Genomic DNA, 23,219 nt, shown 5'->3' on the forward strand with positions numbered 1-23,219 from the left:
ATCTAATCTTTATCACTGAAGCATGATACAATTAATTGTGGAACTGGTGAACTGTGGGGAGGTGCTCTCCATGTAGAACAACATACTGACCACAGAGAACTATCTTTGAAAAACAGCGATGAACAGTCAAGAATTTATGGGCAAAAATGAGGGACAAAGCCAACAAAGAAAACCTCACTGCTAGGGTTTACTCCAGTCCACTCAGCCAAAGGGAGCCTGTTGAAAAAGTGTTCTTATTTCAACTACAGGAAGCATCATGCTCACATGATGATTAGGGAAATTCAATCACCTTGACGTCTGCTGGAAAAGCAACATAGCAAGCTGCAAGCAATCAAGGACAATTCTGGAGTGTTTTGAGGGTAACTTAATCCATGACATAGAGACCAACCACACAAGAAGTGTTACTGGACCTGTCATATACCAACATGAAAGAACTAATTGGACATGTCAAGACTGGTGGTACCCTGGACTGCAGTAATCAGGTCCTGGTGGAATTCCCAACCTTGAGGAGTGTAAGCCAGATCAAGAGTAGAGTAAGAATTCAGTCAGACTGAATTTCAGGAGAATCCTTAAGGAATCAGTGTATGGGATGCTCTGGAAAACTGCCCTCGGGGACAAAGGAACAGAACAGAGCTCGCAGCACTTTAAGAACATTTTTCTTGGAGTGAAAGTGCTGTCAATTCCCCCATGTAAAAAATTAAATAAGGAAGGCAAGGGAAGAACAAACTAAAATCTAAGAATGAAATGCAGAGGCAGTAGAACCCGGACACATAATCCTGGATGCTGCCTGGATGTGCAGAGATGGCATCAAGAAACCTAACACAAAGACGAAAATGGATTCGACAAGGGATGAAGAGAATAATAAGGGTTTCAACAGTTATCCTGGCCAGAAAAAGACGATTAAAGAAAACGTATACAACACGCACTATCTGCACTAAATAAGATGTCCAAGCAAGTGACAGCTGACATGGAGAAAGCTGACATACTCAACATTTTTATTTCCCATCATTTTTCAGTTTTATTCCTTTTTCTCACCTCTCTTGAGACCCTGAACCTCAAAGGAGAAACTGGGGGAATAAAGTTCCTCCTCTCATTGGAGAACCATATAGAATCTCAAGCAGGAAGAGGAACCATGAGGATCACTGAGAACAACTCCCTGCTCCCTCACAGCACCTAACGCTAAACCATACAACTAAGAGCATCATCCAGACACTCCTTGAACCTGACAGGCTTGGTGCCCTGACCACTTCCCTGGAAAGTTTGTTTCAGTGCCCAACCACCCACTCAGTGAAGCAGAGTCTGAACCTCGCCTGATGCAGCTTCATTCCATTTCCTTGTGTCCTACTGCTGGTCACCAGAGAGAGGAGATCAGCACCTCCCCATCTGCTGACCCCCTTGAAGAAGCTACAGATTGTGATGGGGTCACCCCTCAGCCTTCTTTTCTCTAAGCTAAACAAAACAAGTGACCTCAGTTGCTACTCCTAAGCCTTGTGCTGTGACACCTTTTCCCATCTTGGTTGCCCTGCTCTGGACACACTCTCACAGCTTGGTGTCCTTCTTATACTGAGATGCCCAAAACTGCAGACAGTATTTGAGGTGGGGCTGCACCTGAGGAACTGGAACATATAAAAGTCCATGAAACCTGGTAAGATGCACCCCAGGGTCCTGAGGGATTGGGCTGATGTAGTTGCCAATCACACTTGGAAAGTCCTGGAAGTCTGATGAAGTCCCTAGGGACTGGGAAAAGGGAAACATTACGCCCATTTTTAAAATGGTTCAAAACGAGGACCCTGAGAATTATTGACCCGTCAGCCTCACCACAGTAACCAGGTAAGATCATGTAGCAGATTCTCCTAGAAGGCATGTCAAAACATATGGAAGTTAGAGGAGATTAGAGACAGCCAGCACAGCTTCACCAAGGGCAAATCACACTTGACTAATCTAGTGGTTTTCTTCAATGGAGTGATTGCATCATTAAGCAACAAAAAACTAATAGCTGCAATCCACTTATACTTCTGCAAGGCCTTCAATATAGTACCTCACAAAGTTCTTGTCACTAAATTGGAGAGATACATTTTAATGAATGGACGATTCTGTGGGTAAGGAAGTGGCTGGATGATCACATCCAAAGGTTATCATAAATGTCTCTATGCCCAAATGGAGAACACTAACAGGAGGTGCCCCTCAAAGGTCCTTACTGGGACCAATAATATTTTGCATCTTCATCAATGACATTGACAGTGAGATTGACCGCTCCCTCAACAAACTTGCGGATGACACCAAGCTAAGGTGTGCAACTGATTCCAGCATGTCCTTGACAAGCCAAAGGAGTGGACCCACCCAAGCCTCATTAAGTGCAACAAGTCCAAGTGCAAGGTCCCACATCTGGTTTGGGGCAACTCTCAATATCAGTACAGAGTGGGGGAGTGAAATGGATTGAGAGTAGCCCTGCAGCAAAGGACTTAGATACATGGCTAGATGGAAAACTAGACGTGATTCGGTAAAATGCACTTGCAGCCCAGAAAGCCATCCTGCAGCCTGGGCTACATAAAAAGAAGCATGGCCAGCAGGCTGAGAGGCGATTCTTCCCCTCTACCCCAGCCCACCTCCCCACCTGGAGTTCAGCATTCCAACTCTGGGGCGCCCAGTACGTGACAGACATGGGCCTCTTCAAGCAGGTTCAGATGAGGCCATGAAAATTACAAGAGGGCTAGAACTCCCCTCCTATGAAGAAAGGCCAAGACAGTTGATGTGGTTTGGCCTGGAGAAGAGAATGCCCTGTGGAGATCTTGTTGTGCCTTTTCAATACATCAGGGGGATGATAAGCACTGAGACTTTTTTTTCAGGATCTCTAGGGACAGGATGTGGAACAACATTTTTATACCAAAAGAGGGTATGTTTAGATTGACTATTAGGAAAAAATTATTCCCTGTGAGGGTGGTGATGCACTGGCATAGATTGTCCAGAGAAGCTGTGCTTGCCCCATCCCTTCAAGTGTTCAAGGCCACGTTGAATGGGGTTTGCAGCAACCTGGTCTAGTGGAAGGCAGTCCCTGCCCGTGGCATGGGGGTTGAAGCCAAATGATTTTTTAAGGTCCCTTCAAATCCAAACCATGTTATGATTCTGTGATTTTTATGACCAGTTATATAAATAGTCAGAATGGACCATTTAGTTTCCCTCCCTGTCCCCAGAGAAGAAGAAAAAAAAAACCCAAACCATCCCCAAAAAACCTCTTTCTTGCTATTTAAACAAATTTACTTAAAATACAACTAAAAAACAGCTGACCATAACAAGTCACAGCTAATACTAGAAGGATGCACACTTCAAATCCACAGCTTGATCATACTTGGGTTACCTTCCCTTCAACCCTTCTTCTGTAGCAAGTGGAATTTTCCTCTAAATCAATGCTAGAAGAGGTATCAGCTACAACATCACCTATCTCTACATTTTTTTCCATTTTCTTGCCCAGAATTAGTACAAAATTTGCTATTTTTCCTTTTGTGTTTCAAGCATTACCTGTACCAGGGATGATCTGTGTTGGCATGAGATTCTCTGGTTCATGAGACTGACCCTTTGCACACTTCAGCCATGAGAAAACTTCTTCATCACCAATCTCCTCTGTATCTGGAATAAAGAAAAATAAAAGATTTTTGTACTAAAGCTTTACAATGCAGGATATCTGTACATTACTATTGTTTATTTAGATTCTTTACTGTGCAGGAAATTAACGTGGTGATCTCAGAAATAAACTATAAATACAGACCATTAGGACTGGATATACAGCAACTTCTGCCTCCACAGATTATACAGCTACCATAGTAATTTCCCCTCAGTCACCTATAGCAGTTTGTTTTCAATCACCTAAAAATCCTGGCTTCTAACCTCAATTTTTAAAATATGATACTCTTGTTCTCATTATACTTTTCTAAGTAATCATAGTGAATACACAGTAGTATTCACACTTATTAGCATCCAGTATTTTATACATCTGCTCTATATAATAATGTAACTGTCACTAATTAATCTCACTGGGATTACCATTTGTTTGCATCCATACTACCAAAGTGGTCTCAGTACAGTAGAGTACACCAAAAAACCCAGCCAGGTATCCACTTTCTCATGCCTCTGCTTCTTAAAATTGAACTTACTGAACTTCTTCCTGAATTAGAAGCCCTGGTGTGTCACAGAATTTAAAAAAAAAAAAAAGAGGAAAACCTTCCAATCTAACTCCTTGTCAAAGACAGCATTTCTCTGCAGTGTCTGCTTACAAGTTCCCCATACAACAGTTCTGAACTATTAAGATAGTACATAATTTTTCTTTTATACTTTTTGAGGAAAAGAACTATACAGCCTGAGACAGTCAACTGTCTCAGTAGACACTCTATGCTTGAGCCTGCTGATGCTGTGATTTTAATAATCCCACCCTATGCAAATAGATAAAACACAGGTACATAAGGAAATGAAGAATGAAACAGCATCATGTAAGACAAGTTCCAAACATGCCTTCCAAGCTGACACTTGGTAACTCTCCCACAAAACATTCTACAACTTCCCAGAAACTATTCCCTGACTATACTCAGCTCAAAGGTGACAGCAGGAGAAAAATGCCCAGTACTCACCACTACGTGGACGATTCTTCCTCAGCCGGTAACAGTCCAGACAGACGCCAAAACCACACTTCCGACAAACCCAATGAATATTGAAGAGTGTTGTCTCACATACATCACACATCTCCCTCACACCACGTACTGCTCGCTTCCATGCCACCTTCTCTATAGAAAGAAGGCATACTACGAATTATTGCTTTGACATTTTGCATGTCTCCCATCTAATCTGAGAGTATCACAGCAACATTGATAAATTCATAGCAACATGACCTGAAGGAAGAGTACAGAAACACACATTTTTTACCTTCATAGCCCCATACTTTGAGTTGCTAGTCCAGTGACACCATTAAAATTCCCATTTCTAGGAACGGGTAAGGTCAGGTATCAAAATGCACACTACCAGGAAATGCAGCACCTTACAGTGTTCTGTAATAACTGAATTTAATGGAGCACTAATGGAACTTACAGCAAAATCACAAATCTTCTGCTAGTTTTATGAACAAGTGACATCAATATATAAAAGCATAAAGAATGTGTATTTAGTTTTAGTAATCAGATCTCTATCAACTATTTAGATTCTAAACCAACATATTTGCCAAGGAAGGGGTTCTCCAAATGCCCTTGTATGTTCCACAAAATAACAGGAAAAAATTAGATAGTCAGTTATCCCCATGTGATAAACTAAACTGGGTACCCTCCCCTCCCCACCCCAACCCTTTCTCCCTGAAATGGAAAGCTGGCAACCAGATGATCAGCTAAGTCCTTGCAGGATGAATTAAGGTACTGCTCCCACCCTAGAAAACCCTGAGCTTTTACATGAGGTCCCTGGAGCATGAAAGGATAGGAAAACATCAGAAAATCTGTTCGTTAAATCATAGCTGGTCAGTGTGGTAAGTGTTTGGGCTTATTTCTATTTTCTTAGGAGCATGAGCCAGCTGATTTCTGCATTTAGTTATTAAAGAATAATGTCTGGGAAAGTTACCATTAGCTTCCTTGGTGGTAATGTTGCATTGATCCAAAAGAAAGTCTCAAATTCCGATCCCTCAGTTACATCCCCCACCCAAGAGTGAATATAGCCTCTCTTTGGAAGAGCAGGAGAAGCATTTCAAAAAGAAATTTTAAGACATTTTCAATTCTATTCCACTCTATTGTACATGCATTATACAGAAAGGGTGGGAAAAACCATGACAAAAGTCCAACGTACGATGTGGCTCCACCATCATCATTGCCTCCTTCTCTGACATAACAAGCTGGCAGAACTGGTCCCCAACATTGGCCAGGATATATTTGGAAGTTTCCAGATCGATCCCCTCTGCAGGGGAGGAAGAAGGAATCCATAGGCTCATAGCATCAGTGTCACTTTGTTGCGGGTTCAAGAAACCTTCTACTCGCAGTATACCTTTCCGGGTAAATACCAGCCTGCAGGAAATAGGATGGAGTAATTGAGAAACTGCTCAATCACTTTTAATTAACTTATAATGACATCTATATCAGAACATAAATCCAGAAAGGGAGGAAAAATACTTCATCTAGAGTGCTATATTCTACAGACAGTACACTTATTATGCAAATACCAGTAACACAGAGAACAAGGCATACAAAGCTGTAGCTACAACACCCATTAGAATGAATCCCAAGGTCGTAGTAAACATTGGTGGGAAATGCCACCTAAAAGAAATTGCTACAGTTTGCTTCATCCTACGTCTCTATCTCATTAATAGAAAGAGACAACAAAATTCAATTTGACCTGCTGCATTATGCTGAATGGCTGTCACTTTCAGTTTAATTAATCAGAAAGTTTTTCCCACCTTTTGAGAAAACGGTATTTCAGTTCTGGCTAAGGCTGCCAACACCTGGCAACTCTTCCAATAGCTCACATGATGATATATGTAAAAAACCTTGTCACACTGGTCTCCACATAGATGAATCACTACTGTTGTACCAATAGTTGTTAACCCTCCCTTTACCTTGTGTGGTAAAAGGTGTAAAACTGTATGACAGAACCCTAAGCATCTCCTGTCAATATCAAAGATATCTTCATTTTTAAGCAGAAATCATTTTATCTTTAACCTCAAGCTAGATTAATTTTTAACAAGCTTAGGAAAAGAAGCAGCATGCTTACTGGATGGGTGACACATACTAAAACTCAGATCATCCTTTACATGTCAGAAAGTCATTTAACTACTTTCGGAAAAAGATGTGTAGCACTTGCTAGGATCGACAGTTAAGGAAGACGAAAAGAAACACAACAGGTCAAAGAAGAGTAATACATGTATATAACACAGAGGGAACACAGACACAGCGTTCTACTCCTAAAAATTAGTCCTGTGTTCAACAGAATATGGTGAAACATTAGCCTCATGCTGGCAATGCTTAGTTACTTGTTGAGTGGATTAAAATTTTACCTTTGTTCTGAATGCATTATGAAAGAGTGAGAGTTATTGTATATTAATTGCCATCCAGAAGTAAAATTCTACCCAATAAAGCAAATTCAGCTTCCTGAGGCTGTACCCAGAGGCTCACTTAGTATCTTATAGCTTTATCTTTGAAAAGCAGCTCTTTCTGGGCCAGTGAGGGAATTCCCATCAGGTGATGCAGGGAAATGCAAGACACTCAAAACCTTCATTATTGTACCCAAGCATATTTAATAAATAAAACATTGTGCTTGGACATGGCCCAAGCTCTGCACACAGACTACATATGAAAAAAGGAAGAATTTGAGCACCTCCGGAAATGGAAGAAGCGACATGCCACAGTTGAGTCATCCTGCTCTTGCTCCTTAAATTTGCGGTACCGCTCCAGACGGCACTCCCGACACTTGTGCAGATGTGGAGCTACATTGATGCAAGAGCCATCCTGGAGAAAAGGCTCACCTGACTGCTTCAGCTTCCTCACCTTACTCATATCTTTCAGCACAGACTGGCCAACTGGGTGAGGCAAAGCAGAAGTAAAAATCTATATCAGTTAACTGCAACAGCAAAAGGATACTGGCTCCAACAATCATCTTCTCAGAGATCTGTATGTTCATACCCATGTAAAACAGTAAGTCTGTTCAAGCCTACAGCATACCACACTTCTGTCCTGACACACAGGCTTAAACATTTATCAAAGTGAACACCAAATTCACATCCATGAAGCATTAAGCTTCAGCCCTGTAAGCATCCTGTGTGCTGCCTACTGAATATGAAAGAGGTCTACAACTGTGGTTAGTTTACACAGTTCATTACACAGGAGATAACCCAGTATCCCACCTCCTTGTGCTTCCAAAACATCATCTGCATTCAAGTCATCACCTTTTAGGGGAGCTGTGCGGGGCCGGCCCTTTGGGGCTTGCTTCCCCTTTCCTTTACCCAGCAGTAATTCTGCATTGCGCTCCACATTGGGGCCTAGCTTCGCCATCAAATGGTCTGGGATACCCTTCATACAAGCCTTAGCCTGCAACTGGTCTTCAGAGTCACTCAAATCTGACAGATCACTATTTGTACTGGAGTCGGAGTCCTGTTTGGACGTTAAGCTCCGCTCATCTAGCGAGAACCTTTTCACAGCTTCAAAAGGGGCTTTCTTCTCCTGTGGAAACTCTGCTTGTGAAGAGAAAAGGGTAGGTGGATGTCTGCCAAACACATTGGAAAAAGTTTTCAGAAGAGGATTGTCCTGCTGCCCAGGCCCAACAGCTGGTTTTTCTTCTGTTGGACTGGAGGATAGTGTGGGCATCTCAATAGGCTGTGTCAGGCTGCTGCTCGGTGAGCTGGAACGGCCATTCCCTACAGTGGAAGGGCTTTGAACACCAGCAGTAGCTGTTGAACCAGAAGCACTAGAGATCATCTTTGAGGAGTCAGTTGTTATAAACAAGGTTTTCTTCTTAGCTAAAGAGTCTGTACAGGTGAGTGACTCCGGCCAGCCAGAAGTGGCCTTATGACCCACAGGTGTTGACAGAGTACAAACCCCTGTCTGAGATGAAGATGCAAAGCCACTGAAAGGACTGAATTCTGCTTTCTCAGCAAATGCCAGGAAAGGGTTTGAGGGTTCCTCTCGTGACAGCTTTGGAGGCTGTAAAAATAGGTTTTCATGGCTATCAGAGGGACGAGTATTCAACAGACTTCGTGAAAAGGCTGGAGTAAGGGTAGGCATAGATTCCACAGGCAGCTTCCGCTCTACAGAACTACCAGACTGGGCTCCTGGCTTACAGTCCACTGAAAGAATTTTACCTTTACAAGTCCCAGCACCCACACTCTCTGTACACTGCTTGAATGAGTCTCGACTAGAGACATCTTCAGTCAAGCTCTCTGAAATGACTGTGAAATAGTTACTGGAAGGAAGATTCTGGGACATGCACTGAAAAAATAAGTTCTTGGATGAATCAGAATCTTTTTGAGCCTCTTGTCCAGTACCACAGCCAAAAGGAAATCCAGAAGGTTTGCTTTCTGGAGCCATCACTCCATTTGATTGGCTCCTTCCAGCCCCAAATATCAAGGACTGGGAAGCACTTGGGAGAGAGATTCCAAATCCAGAAGAAGCCAAAAGTGAATTTCGGGAATTCTGGAACAAAATTAGTAAGCATTAGTCCATTATAAATTGTTATTTGAAACACAACTACTTTAGTTCATCTCGTAGTACTATCAGCATTCTCCTTACCCATCAGGGAAAAAAAATTCCAGCAGACTTACAATTACTTCTTTAAAGATTCCTACACACAAGCTATTGAAATTGAAGACACAGAGAAAACTAATACTTAATATCTTATCATACCTTAGAACAAAGGTGAGGAACCAGACAGGTAAGCTAACTCATAGAAAAGCAAGTTAGTAAAACTGCTGATAATTTGAATTCAAATCAACAAAAAGGGAACCATAATTGAAACTATTTTTGAATACCCTCCAATCTTTCACCCTCCCCCAAGAGCATTCTGATAAGATTCATCTACTTAAGTAGCACCCCTGAAATCAGTATCTTAGTTTGCAAGTTAAGTAAACAAAGCAAGCCCCTAGCAGTCAGCAGACAAACTGTTCCTGATCCCCACAACTCACATCTGCTGGCAGGTAGACAGATGCCTAGGATGTGGAACCTTCCAGGGAACAACTCAGTAGAGGTTAAGCACAAAATACTTACTTTTTATGACCATTAAATACAGGAAAGTTTTGTGAATGACAGATTTCTACTAGAACCATAACCGTGATATAGAATATTCACTTGCTCTCAATTGGTACTTGTTCAGATTTTCCAATTCTGACAGTCCTACTATAACTGATTATATACTGTGACTAGTTCCTCACAGAATCATTTAGATCAGCTCTACTCCTTTTCTTTGAGTTTCCACTTAGAAATCTGCTCATCATTAAAACAATTTTATTTCAAGGTCATGCTAAATAAAACCACAGACTCTGTGCAACACATCCAACTGGTCACTAGTGTCCTTGCACACCTACCTGACTGCATACTAACGTTTAGCTGATTCCTCATTACCAATCTACAGCTGTAATAACTTCAAAAACCTATTGACATTTCTTCCAGATATTAGAATTTTCAATATTTCTTTTTAGAGACAAAAATAATTTTAGAAAACTCTGTTCTAATAGTTTTTAAAAGAATATGAATTTGAATGGAAACAAAGGTTGTGAAGTCATCTCAAGGACCCAGTTACACTATGATACAGTAGATAGTCTGAAATAGTAACATATATGAACTATCTACAACACTCTTACTGATTTATGTCAGGTTCCCTCCCTCAAAAAATAGTTTAAAATGGACTAATGGCCTGCTAGCGAACTCTGAAGCTGAATTATTAATGTTTTAAAAAAGTGATATGGGGCTAGAGAGAGGGAAAGAAGGAGAGGTGGTACCAAAATTTCTCAGTACAATTACACAATCCGCAGTTGCTCCTAACTCTGAATTTATTTATTGGGGGGGTGGAGGATAGAAGAGTTCATATTACATTATATTATGCTCATTATGCAACACTCCTGGTTTCCACAATTCTATTCCTCCTTTACACCTTCCCATCCAGGAATCTTTATCCCAAGGTAAATATCTAACCTTTCCACCCATTCCATTATCTAATACAAAAGACAGGGATGATAACAATGCCTTCAACTTCCTGGCAATCACACTGGACTCTCTTAACATATCTCCCATTTTCTTCACTTTACTTACACAGCAGATGGCAAGATTCTTTATTTTTATTGTATTTAACTGAGATGAGTTTCATTTTTGTTTTGTTTTTACAAACCTTCATTTAATTTTAGAAGTTTTCTATTTTGCCTTTAACAGGGTTTCCCTTTTATTTTTCTACTCTTTTCCTTGTAAACAAAGGCATAACTAAAAGGCCTTCAAGTTGCTTCCAGACTGACCTCTCATCTCAAATATTTTAATTATTTCTTTGGGTTTAGTCCTATATAGTATGCAATGCAACTGGCTCCTTTTTCTACTATACAGGTAACACAGACAGGTAAGACAGGCATCTTTTAAAGGTCTTCTAAATGTAGGCTCATCATTTTTCTGGTTTTGAGGCTTTTTTTCTTTAAGTAACTTGAATGTTCAATTCAGTGCACATGTGCATGCAGATTTGTTTATATAAAGGCAAGAGATTTTAAGAGGGCTGTCTTCTGTATGACACAACAAAATTAATTAAGTGCAGTGCTTAGCATTATTTTAAAGCTGCATTTCTCAGATTGAGACTGGATAAGCATAAGACTGCTGCAGTTATCTCTTACTACTCCTTCACCAATTATCTCAATTTTCTTTTGAGTAATTTCTTAGGTCAGATAACTGGTTTTCTTTGGGAGGAGATGGACTCATGAGAGAAAAAGTAGTTTTTTCAGTTCCATGGACACATATTTTAACAAGAGTATATTGCAGAACATCTGTGGCAAACATGTAAATCTTTCTAGAACAAGTGGGATCACGAGCTACTCACCTCTCCCTGGGCTTGCGATCGGACTGTTTTCAGTTTCTCCTGTCCACTAACAGCAGGCAAACTGGTATCAGAGATCCTCACAGTTGCCGGTGTCAAAGCAGTTGTAGTAACTGCGGTTGCAGAAGTCACTGTGCCTTGAACCTGTTCCAGTGATTTTCCTGCCTCTTTACACCCAGATCCAACTTGTAATGGCTGTCCAGCCACAGAAGAAAATGGAGTGAAGGGCAATGGCGTGTCACCAACTGGCTCGTCTTGGACTACTAATGTTCGGCCATTCTCTTTGGTGTAAGTAGCAAAACGAATATTGCGACTAATTTGAGGAAGAAATGAAGGCAACTGCTTGGCCCTTGGATCCAGTCCTGTTTCACTACCGGAGACTCCTTTCCAGGGACCTCTGCTTGCCTCACCTCCATCACTACCATTGCTATCTGCCTCACCCCTCTCCTTCAGCTTCTTTGTTGCAGGATCACAACCAGGATCTGATATATTTTTCCTCCTCCTTCCATCCTTTCCCTCCAGGCTTTCCTTCTTCTTTTTCCCTTTAGATGATGATTTAGTTGCTTTTAGGCCCCCTCCCTATAACAGACAAAGCCATGCAATCATTAAACAGAACAATCCAGATACCCACTCAGAGAACTTTCTTCTGTTAGAACAGAATATATTACACTGCTCTGAAGTTTAGGAACACTTTATCACAAATTGAGACATCTAAAGAGAGATGATATATGAGCACAGAACACAAGCATTAAGCGCAGTCCTGTCTTTTTTGTACTAGAGTAAGATCTGCACAAGTGATTTTTTAGCTGAGCTACCTTGCTGTAGCATGAACCACATCCTAGCCAATTCTGAGAAATACGCAATACTCCAACAAAGCTCTTCGTGATGTATGAATACCACCTGCACACTAAGTTTTGCTCCAAGCATAAACCCCATGATTCTTTTGAATGGCACACTTTCTGTTCATTACACAAAGCCTACAATATTTAACTGCAGGAGATAGCTTGCCCTTTGGCCTAGGGTAAAAATTCAGGTTCAAACATTATAATGGAACATCTCAATCGAGGCAGTGAAATGCCATAAACACATAAGCCTGCTTACAAGGCACAGCAGCCAGATGGCAAGTTTTAGAAATGCCTTAAAAGGTCTGTGAAGGAGCACAGAATGATCCTATTAGAAAAAGGCAGCAACACTCCACCTTAAAATGGAGTACAACCACCATGGTTACATCGCTACTGATCATCCCTCTAAGATCCATGCTAAATTTAGTAAACAGGCCTGAAAAAAAAAGAAGATAGCTTAAAGAAAACTACGATCATCAAAATGGTAAACAAAATTTTCCTGTTCAAACTTTAAGAGGAAATATACTAAAATTATCCAAAATCCACAAGTCAACACTGCATCATTTTTTAGTCTTTTCCAGATTTTACTTATTTCACATCAAAAATTTTACGAAGTTGCACACTGTATATACAAGACCTGAATGAACTGCTGTACTACCTCGCCTGGAGAAGTGTTATCCATCACCACGTGAATCAGTCGAGGATCCACCGACTTGATCTCACCACTCTAATTTTCAGACAGATTGATAATGAGGAAGTAGGAAAAAGAAAAGCAGAGGTTAATTTTAAATTCAAAGTATAGTATCAACATAAGAGACTTAAACACACTGTTACTGTGCAGGCCCTCTCCCATTTACCTTTTCTTCTTTTACTTATTTACCTTTTACTATCTTTATTTATCTTTTACTATGTCACTTTCTTAGTAATACTACAGCCTTCTAGTTTACCTTCTATCCTTTTGCTCCTTCTCTATTTCAAAAACTTTCAGATTTGATTCCTACCACTGTTTGTATATTTGCTCTGTTGAGCATTTCTAAAGGTATTCATTGCATTAAATGTAACTCTTGAATTTCATTTAACATTGTTACATATATGTTCACCCCCTTAGATCTAGAAAGGACTACTGGAAGAAGCACATCCGTTTAGCCCAAGTATCCTCATCAGCGTCTCCTCAAAAGAAGCAACGCATATCCAATCTCTGTAACTGTTCTTGGAGGTTCCTTTCTATTTCACAGTAAGTACACAGGAAACTCTGTGCTTCCTAGCACATATCTGCTGAATGCACATAACTCCACAATTTTTATGCCTCTATAAAGTATTATGCTGATTTACCATACAAAGTATACTTTTTTCCCTGTGTGCCAGCAATAGCAGTAGTCAGAGTGTAAGATTACTGCTCATTCAGTGCATTCCATCTACACATGGAAAAGGGTACAGGGGCCGTGGGTGCAAGACACAAGAAGGGATCTAAAAACCAAGATGCATGCTACTGCTAGACAGCACCATGGACCTGCTCCCAGTTGTTCTGGAAAAAGGAAGCTATCAGGAGCAGGCCACTGGCAAGACTGAGCTACCTGTCAGACTGCACAGAAGCACATAATAAAAACCAGCAACTAGCAGCGCAGATTCTCTGTGCTGTACACAGGTTTACTGATAGGAACAGGGCAAAAGTAAATAGTCTGAGCTAAAATATATAAATCAAATTTATTTATATAAAGACTCCATCTGCTTTGCTAAAATTGTTTCAAACTATTTGTACAGTGTGTCAGATGGAAACCAAGAGAAGGCATAGGAAAACCACAATGTAAGGGACCCAGAAGGTAGCTTTCAATGCATCAGCATGCTTTCTCTTCTGGAGAGTAATTTCCAATATTTTTTTCTTACAGCATTAATTTCCAATTAAACTCTTACAGCTTTTTTTTTAATAGAAGTGGCCTGTGTGACATCATTTTTTCAAGAAAGTTATCCTAATAGGAAAAAAAAAACCCTGTGAATCACAACACAAATAATTACTTATCTTTTAAAGCAGAAAAACAACCCAAAATAACAAGTTTTGGTGAAGCTGTCATTCTCCACATACAGATATTGAGGAATGGTATTTTAGGGTAACACCAAAGTAGCACTTCATACTTTTACCTCAGTCACAGACACTTCCATAAGACGAGTTATTGGGTCTTGGTGGCTCACAACACCACAGAGCCAGCTATTTTCATCCTCTGGTTGATAAACTTTAACTCGCTGGCCTTGGACACTGTAAGGACCTGGAAAAGAAGGACTTTGAGGACATTTTCCAAACAAGCTTTGTGTCATACAATAAAATGGTTCTGTGCACTTAATTAGGGCTTGAAGTGTCATCTTCCAGGTGGAAAGAAATTAAAACACCAGGGCTTCTCCTGCAAATCCTGTGTAAGCAGGCATTTTATCCTAAAAAGTCAATAGGTCCTCATTGCTGTAACTCATGAATACAGCTTACACATTAAAAAACTCAAACGTGAAAGACCAAAATTACCTCACTCCTTTGACAAAATCAAGCTACATGGGGGTTCCTTGCTAACTAAATTCTTTTGTTTTCTAACCTACAGGTTAGTAATTATGCACCATCAATCCAGTGAACAGTCCCACTATTCTGACTTAGCCCAGATGTTTCAAATCCCAGATAAAAAGCTATGAGTTTCAGAGTAAAAACATATATTCGGATATCCAACATCTCTAAACCAACCAGTCTTAGCTCTTTCATACAGATAACAGATCATCTACAGAAAGGTTTCCTCTCACCCTGCCCTTGCTCTCCAGATCAGCATGCTGAGCTTTCCTCCCACCCTAAGTCTAGACAAAATAAAACCTCTGCTTATCTTGGATCATCAAAATCTACATGATGCAACAACCTGTATGTGACACAGCCAGAACTAGGCACTTTAGAAGAAGGCTTCAAACTGGACAATTCTTAAGCTACTTGCTCATCAAAAAAGTATTGTTCTCAGAACTTCTATGAACACACGTTTTATCTGACCAAAAGGCACCAAATTCCCATGAAGAACTACATCTTCCTTCAGATGTAAGACAGTGGCCTGTCTGTAGGGTGGCTCTCTGGCACATGAACTCTGGATAGAAATTATTTTAGTACTTGACCAAGATGACCCAAATCTGACAACCAAAGCCACAATCAGGCTTAACCCTAATACACAATCCAGACAACAGATATTAACTCTATGCTGACCAGCCACATCCACACATATATTCAACTTAAACAACTGATGTATTAATTATCAAAACGTCAAAATCTGAATTGCTATTACAAGCAAAGTTTCCGAGGATCAGCAGCTACAAAGGAACTTCACTTCAAAGTTCCCATAGTTACAGAACAGAACCACAGAAAAGGACCAATACTTTAAAAATTCAAAAGTAAAACTTAAAATAGGGAAGTTGTAAATACACAGATGTTGCCCTACTTTAACTACACCTTACGCGATCATTCCCAGTAGGTATTTCTGGTTGTATCTAAGCAACTGCTTACCTGTATCGGTGATAAAATAAAGTTACTTTGTAAAGGACTTGCAAAATATGGAAAATTGACCTCCAAATGAAATAGTAACAGATACTGTTACTATCCCCCTTCACAAATTCCAGCGTAGCCTTACAGCGGCTGCACAACAAAGTAGCTCTGAGAAAGAAAACACGCCTCACCTCTACTAAATATCTCCTGAAGCTTCTGGTCACTGATCAGCGCATTGACAGATTCTCTTAGGGAAGGCTGCTCCTGTAGAATCTGATTTTGACTCTCTGTTCCCATCTGCCAAAAACAAACAGTTTTAATAAAGTATAGTCTTCTTGGATAATAGAAACATTAGTTTTTACAAAACAGCTCTTCTTGGACTGCAGTCAGATTGACAAAATAAAAAAAGTAAAATTAAGAAAAATATTACTGAATATGCCAGGAGTAATAAGGGAATTAACTATGCAAAAGCTGTATTTATAAAATGTGTATTCAAAGAAATTCTGAGGACAAAACTTCCACTGTAATTAACAGCTACACAATGACAGGTAGCTCTCCAATTGAACCATGTAGAGAGTGTCAGTACTTTTTGAATGCAAACAGAGGTCAGTGTAAGGACCTTGAAAGGCAGGGAAACAAATACAAATATCTGACAGGGCAGTGAAAGGAGAAAGATGGGTATGTTGTTGAAACAGTAAATAAAACCCCAAAACTAATCTGACAAGCATAGCACAAGGCTAAATTTACATTTCAACTGAACATAGTTCAAATACCTGAAATAAACGTAATCCACTGGCATCAGACAGGAAACGTAAATGTCTGTCCAGAAGAAACTCCACTGGGACCGCAGAGCCTAACCCCAGCTTATCTACTAGAGGAGTAAAGGTCTGTGATGAACAACAAAAAAAAGAAGTTACCAAAATGACTGAGCACACATATAGGCCAACAACAGTCGATTTCATACTACTCAGGATTTTAAAAAATTTTAAATTGTCATCTCTCAACTTGTACTGCCCAGTACTTGAGTTTTAATGTAAAATACTAGTCATTATGTCTAAGCCAGTAATTCTTGCATTACAAGCAGGAATTACAGGCAACTGGATCCACTTTTTCACTAAATCTTAAAGAAGAAATGAAAACACCTGTGGGGGTGTTTGGTTTTTCATAGGTAAGCACCTTCTAATGCTCAGGTTTAAAAGAAAAAAGAAAGCTTTGGTTAAGGTTAAAAAAAGCTTTGGTTAATAGTTCAAACTATCTAACATATTTCAGATATAGCCTGGCTAGTGGTTTGTGAAAAGCTGAAGTTCATAGCAAGTGTATTACTGATGTTCAAGATGCACAGCAAATCACTTAAAAATACCTAGTGAATTCAGAAACCTTGTAATAGTAGAATCAGACAACCTTATAACATAACTTGCTGATGGAAGAGCAAGTTGACAACCAGAGTCTTTGAAATGTGTTACTTGTCTCATGCTCTCACCTACATGATTTTAACACAAGTATTCATGACATTTTTCCCTTAACAGCTCTCATCAAGTTTGTTTACATTCCATTCTCCCGTACACAACAGAATAAATATAAAAATTTAGTTACTCAGCTTATGCAAAACCCTCTCCTGAAAGCAAACAGGATTACAAAAAAGAGAAAATGAAGAATGAAAACACATTCATAAGTGATATATCTTAAACAAACAAACAAAAAAAAAGAACCAAAACGCACCATCCCCCACACTCCTGAAACATACCATTCCCTTTGTAATGCTAAGCAGTTGGTTTCCCATTGCAAGTATGTACTCTGGTGCTTTGACTAACTCCAATCTGCATTCCCATGCAGTTATCTGAGTAGGCCTGTAGTACCTAGAGAAAGCTCCAATGCTCACGTGGCTGTCCAGAGTACAGGGGATGGAAACATTTTTTCAGCAAGCCTACAGATAAACCTTGAGTTGTAGTGGAAAGAGTCTGGAATTACACAGTCAGCATGCAGAACAAGGTAACACCCCCCAAATCACTCAGATTTTGACCAATTTGGAAATGAACTGAAAGACGCTGATCCTGTGTAAAAACAGTTTCCCAGATGAAACTAACTGGAGTTCATTTTTGGAGACAAGCTGGAAATACACCAACAGCAAACTTCACCTATGGAAAAAATACTCTCTACAGAATCACTGCTGTAAAGGCCCGGTCTTCTTCTGCCTTAAGCCAAGCACAATAAAAGAAATCCTCAGAGAAAGATGCAGTGATGAACTTAGTGCTTTGAGCCTGAATGCCCATTCAAAACATTAAATTCAAATTCTACCAAGGCACACGATCCTTGACAGGAAAAAATGTTTCAATGTATCTATGTTCAAAATGTATTAAAAAGCAGAGAGTAGGGTACCAAACAGTCCAAGGCCTGTGGGAGGACAAAAGAAACAAAAGGGGCAAATAATAAAAATTAAACAGCATAAAAATGAGGTAAGGATTCCCACATATAATGATCGTTCCTCTTCAGAAGTCACTAAGAGAAGAAATATATAAGTAATGCTCTTCACTATATACTACTCATCAAGATGTTTGCAGAATGGGTATATTCAGATATGCTAGCTAAAATAAACTGGCTTTGTTTTTAAGTGTCTTGACATGTAACTGCCATGTAAATAGCAATATGGTTAACCACATCAAGAAACATGAGAAAATTTTGTGCGTCATGTTAGTTAATGCTGACAACAAAACAGAAATAGATTTTTTAGATTAGGAGTGGCCAATTTATGGTTTATATATCAGGCACAGCATGCATTCTCTTCCTGAAGATTGCCTTCTGGTATGCCTATTCAATTGATGCAACAGCCTTTACCATACAGAGCTCTGGAAAGTCCTTCGTAAGACCAAAAGGCTTATTCTCACAATTCAGAAAAGCCTGACATACACAAGGTTTTAAAACAGGGAAAAATAATCTTTTCAGATATATAACACATCTCTTCAGAGACTAACTTTAAATAGTAAATATCACTTTTCTGTACAATATGTCATAGCAAGTTCTGGGGTAGGAACTGGAAGCATACTGCCTCTCCAATGCCTTCCCAAAGGCACTATTAAGTATCAGTTAAGGAACTCGTATTAGTAAAAGTCCATGCCCCAAGCAATTTTTGAACCTGCAAAATGGTGCCCTGTACAATATCCAAGCACTGAGCTTCACAGCGGAGCTGATGATCTCTGAGGATCTAAGGGCTTCTGGTCAAATACTCACCAGCGCAGGCCACTGCGCCTGCGAGATTCTAGTCCCCTGAAGCATAACAGGATCATTTCGAGGTGCCCAAACCAATGACCCTTCCAGCAGCAACACTATAACTTCTTCAGCATGGACTTTCACCCACGCATGTTGTTTCCAGTTACAGCCATCGAATTCCACAAAGATCTGATTAAAAAAAAAAAAAATCATCTCTTTTCAGACACTTAATAGAAAATAAGATTCCTATAATCCTTATGGAAAATGAGACCACAATTTTAGTAAGAAAAATCAGGGTAAGTATCGCAATGTTATTACTGAGAATACATCTACATAGCTACAGGAATCAAATTAACCATCACTAACCTATGAAAAACTATTTAAGCCCAAACATACATCACTGGCTCCAAATGCTGTGTTTTCCTATACAAAATTAAAGACATGAAAATTGCTCATCCCGAAATACAGATGATGACTCAATGCAAGCCTCTTTCACAGTAGGATTTTTTTAGACAATTTCAACACTATTACCTGGCACTTCAATAGACAGCCTGTATCAGTATGGTTAACTGACATTCACAGAACTAAATGCTTCAGCCTGGGTTTGTGTTTGCAAAACCCATTCTAAATCGGAAGCTTTGTCTTGTCTTGTACGTTATTAAACTCCCTGAACAAATGCAAATATTTTGGATGGCATGAGATTACCCAGAATTACCTACTTGCTAGATTTTTAATAATCTTATTTACAAGTGTAACAATATAAACCACACTATACACACTACAAATCTAAATCACTATTCTATCATTCTCTTTTTTCTTTCCTATCACAAAGGACAACTGTTAAAATAATTTGAAATCACACAGCAAGAATGCTAAGGTTTCAAATCTCATTCCATGTCCTAAAAACTGGAGCTATTATCTGTTAGAAAAGTCACATTCCAATCTCTCATCTACAGAACTTACACACTTGCCAAATATAATCAAACATGTCCGATGAACAGCAAAAAATTACTAATCAGTTAAGGAACACTTTAAGCTGGCTATCAAAACAGGGTTTTGTAACCATCCCTGGGAAGCAACAAGGCTAACCAGAGACAAACAACTCTCTGCTTTACCAATACACCATATTAAAAGAAGTACTACAGACCACTTAACTCCTCTACTCCATTCCTCCCCCCAGACTCAAAAGGTCAAACCCCAAGGGAAGAATATGAAGTAACTCTCTTGATGAATTCTTGAACTCCATTACTGCTTAAGCTGCCCTGCTGAGAAACAGTGTCAGACCTTCCAAGATATCCTTCCACCACTTAAACAATTTTCAGCAATATAGTGGAAATTAGACTGAACATCTTTCCGTTTTCAGTGGGCCTACAGGTTTCTTAATACTATATTTATGCTATTTTGTCAGTAGTCCCTACTCAAAACACTTTGTGTCCCAGGCCTCCTAACTTTTATGGTATTATAGAGCTTGCCTATCCATTAAAACAGTGATCTCTCATACTTCTATTCCACATAAGAAAAGCAGTACTGCCCTTCATGTGACACATTGACTTATTTTCCCATTAACATGCAATTTTACAATATTAGGAACAGACTGAGATAAAGCCCAAAAGGTCTTTAATGATCCTGTTCTAGTAATCATTTTGAGAAAGAGGGTAATGCCTGTTTCCATTTAGAAGAGGCAAAGCTGTTTTCTAATAGCAGCATAATTTTTCCTCAGAATTTCTTCTAGATGCTCTGAATATGGGATGAAAACTATGACTGACCTTTATATGTATTTTTTTGTGGACTAACCACAATTAGGTTACTCCACATTATATCAAAGTAAGAAGGTCTAAGATCTACTCTCTGTAACCAAAATTTTACAGGGCGAAAAAACCCAAAGATCTCTCAGAAGCTTTACTCTACCAGGAAAAAAAGAACCAACAATGAAACCCATACATTAAAGTTTTATACTTCTTATCTATTCCCAAGATTTCTGCCCTAGAAAGGCGCAGATATTCAACTGCACTTTTGTACTTCTATAAGCCCAACATGAGACTACAGGCTAGCAATTGATACCATCCTTGCAGGATGCTATGAGAAAGGACAGACTTATGTAGACCAAAGAGTAGAAAATAAATTTTTCCCAGCCTTTATCACACCTAGTCCACATTGTTACCTCAGAAGAGTATTTCCTAAACAGTGGTTGACTGCTTGGTGCCCGCCAACTCATCACGTCTGACAGAATTACTTTAAAGAGAACTCTTTTCCAATAGCATATCATTGCCATTGTCACAGCAGCAATCATTATGCATGGAAGAGTCCATGAAAACACTGAATGTCCCACATTATTCTAAATTATGCCTCGACTATTTTACACATTTCACATCTTACAGTTCTTGCATAGATTTTTGAGAATACACTGTTTAGAGACAGCTACACCCCTGAAACAGTATTAAGTGGAAGGGTACTGATGAAAGGAGCTGGGGAGAGAACTGCAGTGCTGAATGAAGGTAATGAATTCACACACCAATGAAAATGCAAGACTACTGATGACACACGTGTCCAATGCAGTCTGCTACAAGAGCGGCTCTTCAGCTGGATCTTAGCCCCGACACACTTTCACAATTCAGATAATCTCAAACACTTGACACATTTCCCTTTTGAAGAAACCCTTTATGCATGGGCTTTTCCTTCCTCTTCCTTGAAGAAGTTAGGCAGCAGCTAGAGTACACAACCGCAGCTCTCAACTGCAGACATAGGGTGCCAGGCCCACCCAATTTGCAGAGTCAAACCTAGCACACTGCTTTGTACTGACAGCCATAGGTGCAGTTCTAAGAACAAGGACAAGAAAGCAGTAACACTAGAGGATAGATGTCAAGGTAACAGCTCAAATCTGGAACTCTGCAAACAAGCCCAAAAAACTTATGGTAACTACTAATTTTTAAAAAACTGATCATAAAGAGAACTAAAACTCTTCACAAACATAGAACCTCATTCCTACTACCATGTGACACTAAATCAGACACAGCCCTCCAAAGCATGCCAGCACTTAAAGCAAGTACCTGCAGAATCGACACATGCAAAGAGACACTCCACCAATACATTTTTAGGATCTCCACCCAAACGTTTAACTGAGCTATACTAGAAAAAATCCAGACAAATGCTAGAGTGCTTAAATACATTACATGAAGCCCAAATTCCTACAACTAAATACAAAACCTGAGAAAAACTCGAATGGATGAGCCTCAGTCAAAAGTCAGCACTCAATATGTATTTTCATATATAATTCACGGTGATCGAGAATACTTAACATCTTCCCGGCGGAAAAACAAAACGAAACAACCTAAAAAAAACCCAAAACAACGCATTGGGGTTATATACATACATATCCATCAGCAGCAGAAATGTCCCAGACGTATTTGTTTTACACCTATGTTACTTCCAACCAGCGCACCGGCGGTACCGGACCCCTCACATATCTGCCCGGTCGCTCCGCCGCTGCGCTCGTCGCAGGCTGGACCCGCCGCTTCCAGCCCCGGAGCGCGTCCGGCGGGCCCGGCTATGCAGAAGGGCTCAGGCCGCCGGCACAGTTCGGCCGCAGCACCCCGCCCGCCCCCAGTCTAGCCCGGACCGCCGGCAGCCCTCACGGGAGGCTCGACCCGCGGCCCCGTCCACGGTACTGTGTACCCCACTCTCGCCCCGGGCCTCACCGCCAGGTCCTGGGGCACCGCTCCGCTCATGGCCCTCACGGTGCCGCTCCGCCAGGCCCGTGCGGGCAGCGCAGGCCCCGGCTCCGACCCCGCCGTCTCGCCTTCACCCGGCCCCGCCGCCAGCAGCAGTAGAAGCCGCTTCCCCACGGGAGAGGCCGCCGCATCCGCCATCCCCGCCGGGCAGAGCCACCGCCCGAGCGCTCCGGCCGCAGCCGCCGCCCGAGGCACCGAGAGGCTCCTGCCCCGCGCTGGGCCTCAGCGCCGCCCGCCGCCGTCCCGGCGTGCACTGCGCGATCGACCCGGCCCCACAAGGCCCCGCGCGGGACAGGCGGGACCCGGGCGGTCCGAGGGGCCGTGGGGAGGGACGGGCCTCGTGGCGGAGCGGGAGGGCTCGTCGGCGGGGGTGGGCCTTGCCTAGGCAGAATCCCACACGACCGCCAAATCCAAAACCTGGAATTATCGCAGAAATGA

The 23,219-nt window shown here is 40.8% G+C and overlaps 1 protein-coding gene across 2 annotated transcripts in view; it reads right to left on the bottom strand.

Moving 5' to 3' along the window:
* Positions 1–22,973, bottom strand: part of KDM3B (lysine demethylase 3B) — a 47,483-nt gene extending 24,510 nt beyond the window's left edge. For both annotated transcript variants that reach the window (XM_058034608.1, XM_058034607.1), the window contains exons 1-12: positions 22,749–22,973; positions 19,075–19,242; positions 16,623–16,736; positions 16,041–16,146; positions 14,493–14,617; positions 13,015–13,083; positions 11,518–12,093; positions 7,901–9,143; positions 7,333–7,534; positions 5,812–6,026; positions 4,620–4,772; positions 3,517–3,624 (exon numbers count right to left, since the gene is read on the bottom strand). In XM_058034608.1, the coding sequence (XP_057890591.1) occupies positions 3,517–3,624; positions 4,620–4,772; positions 5,812–6,026; positions 7,333–7,534; positions 7,901–9,143; positions 11,518–12,093; positions 13,015–13,083; positions 14,493–14,617; positions 16,041–16,146; positions 16,623–16,736; positions 19,075–19,242; positions 22,749–22,919 (3,250 nt within the window). In that variant the 5' untranslated portion in view covers positions 22,920–22,973. The remainder of the gene's footprint in view (positions 1–3,516; positions 3,625–4,619; positions 4,773–5,811; positions 6,027–7,332; positions 7,535–7,900; positions 9,144–11,517; positions 12,094–13,014; positions 13,084–14,492; positions 14,618–16,040; positions 16,147–16,622; positions 16,737–19,074; positions 19,243–22,748) is intronic.
* Positions 22,974–23,219: the final 246 nt, after the last annotated feature.

This window comes from Melospiza georgiana, chromosome 15 (assembly GCF_028018845.1).
Source record: "Melospiza georgiana isolate bMelGeo1 chromosome 15, bMelGeo1.pri, whole genome shotgun sequence".
Classification (NCBI taxonomy): domain Eukaryota; kingdom Metazoa; phylum Chordata; class Aves; order Passeriformes; family Passerellidae; genus Melospiza; species Melospiza georgiana.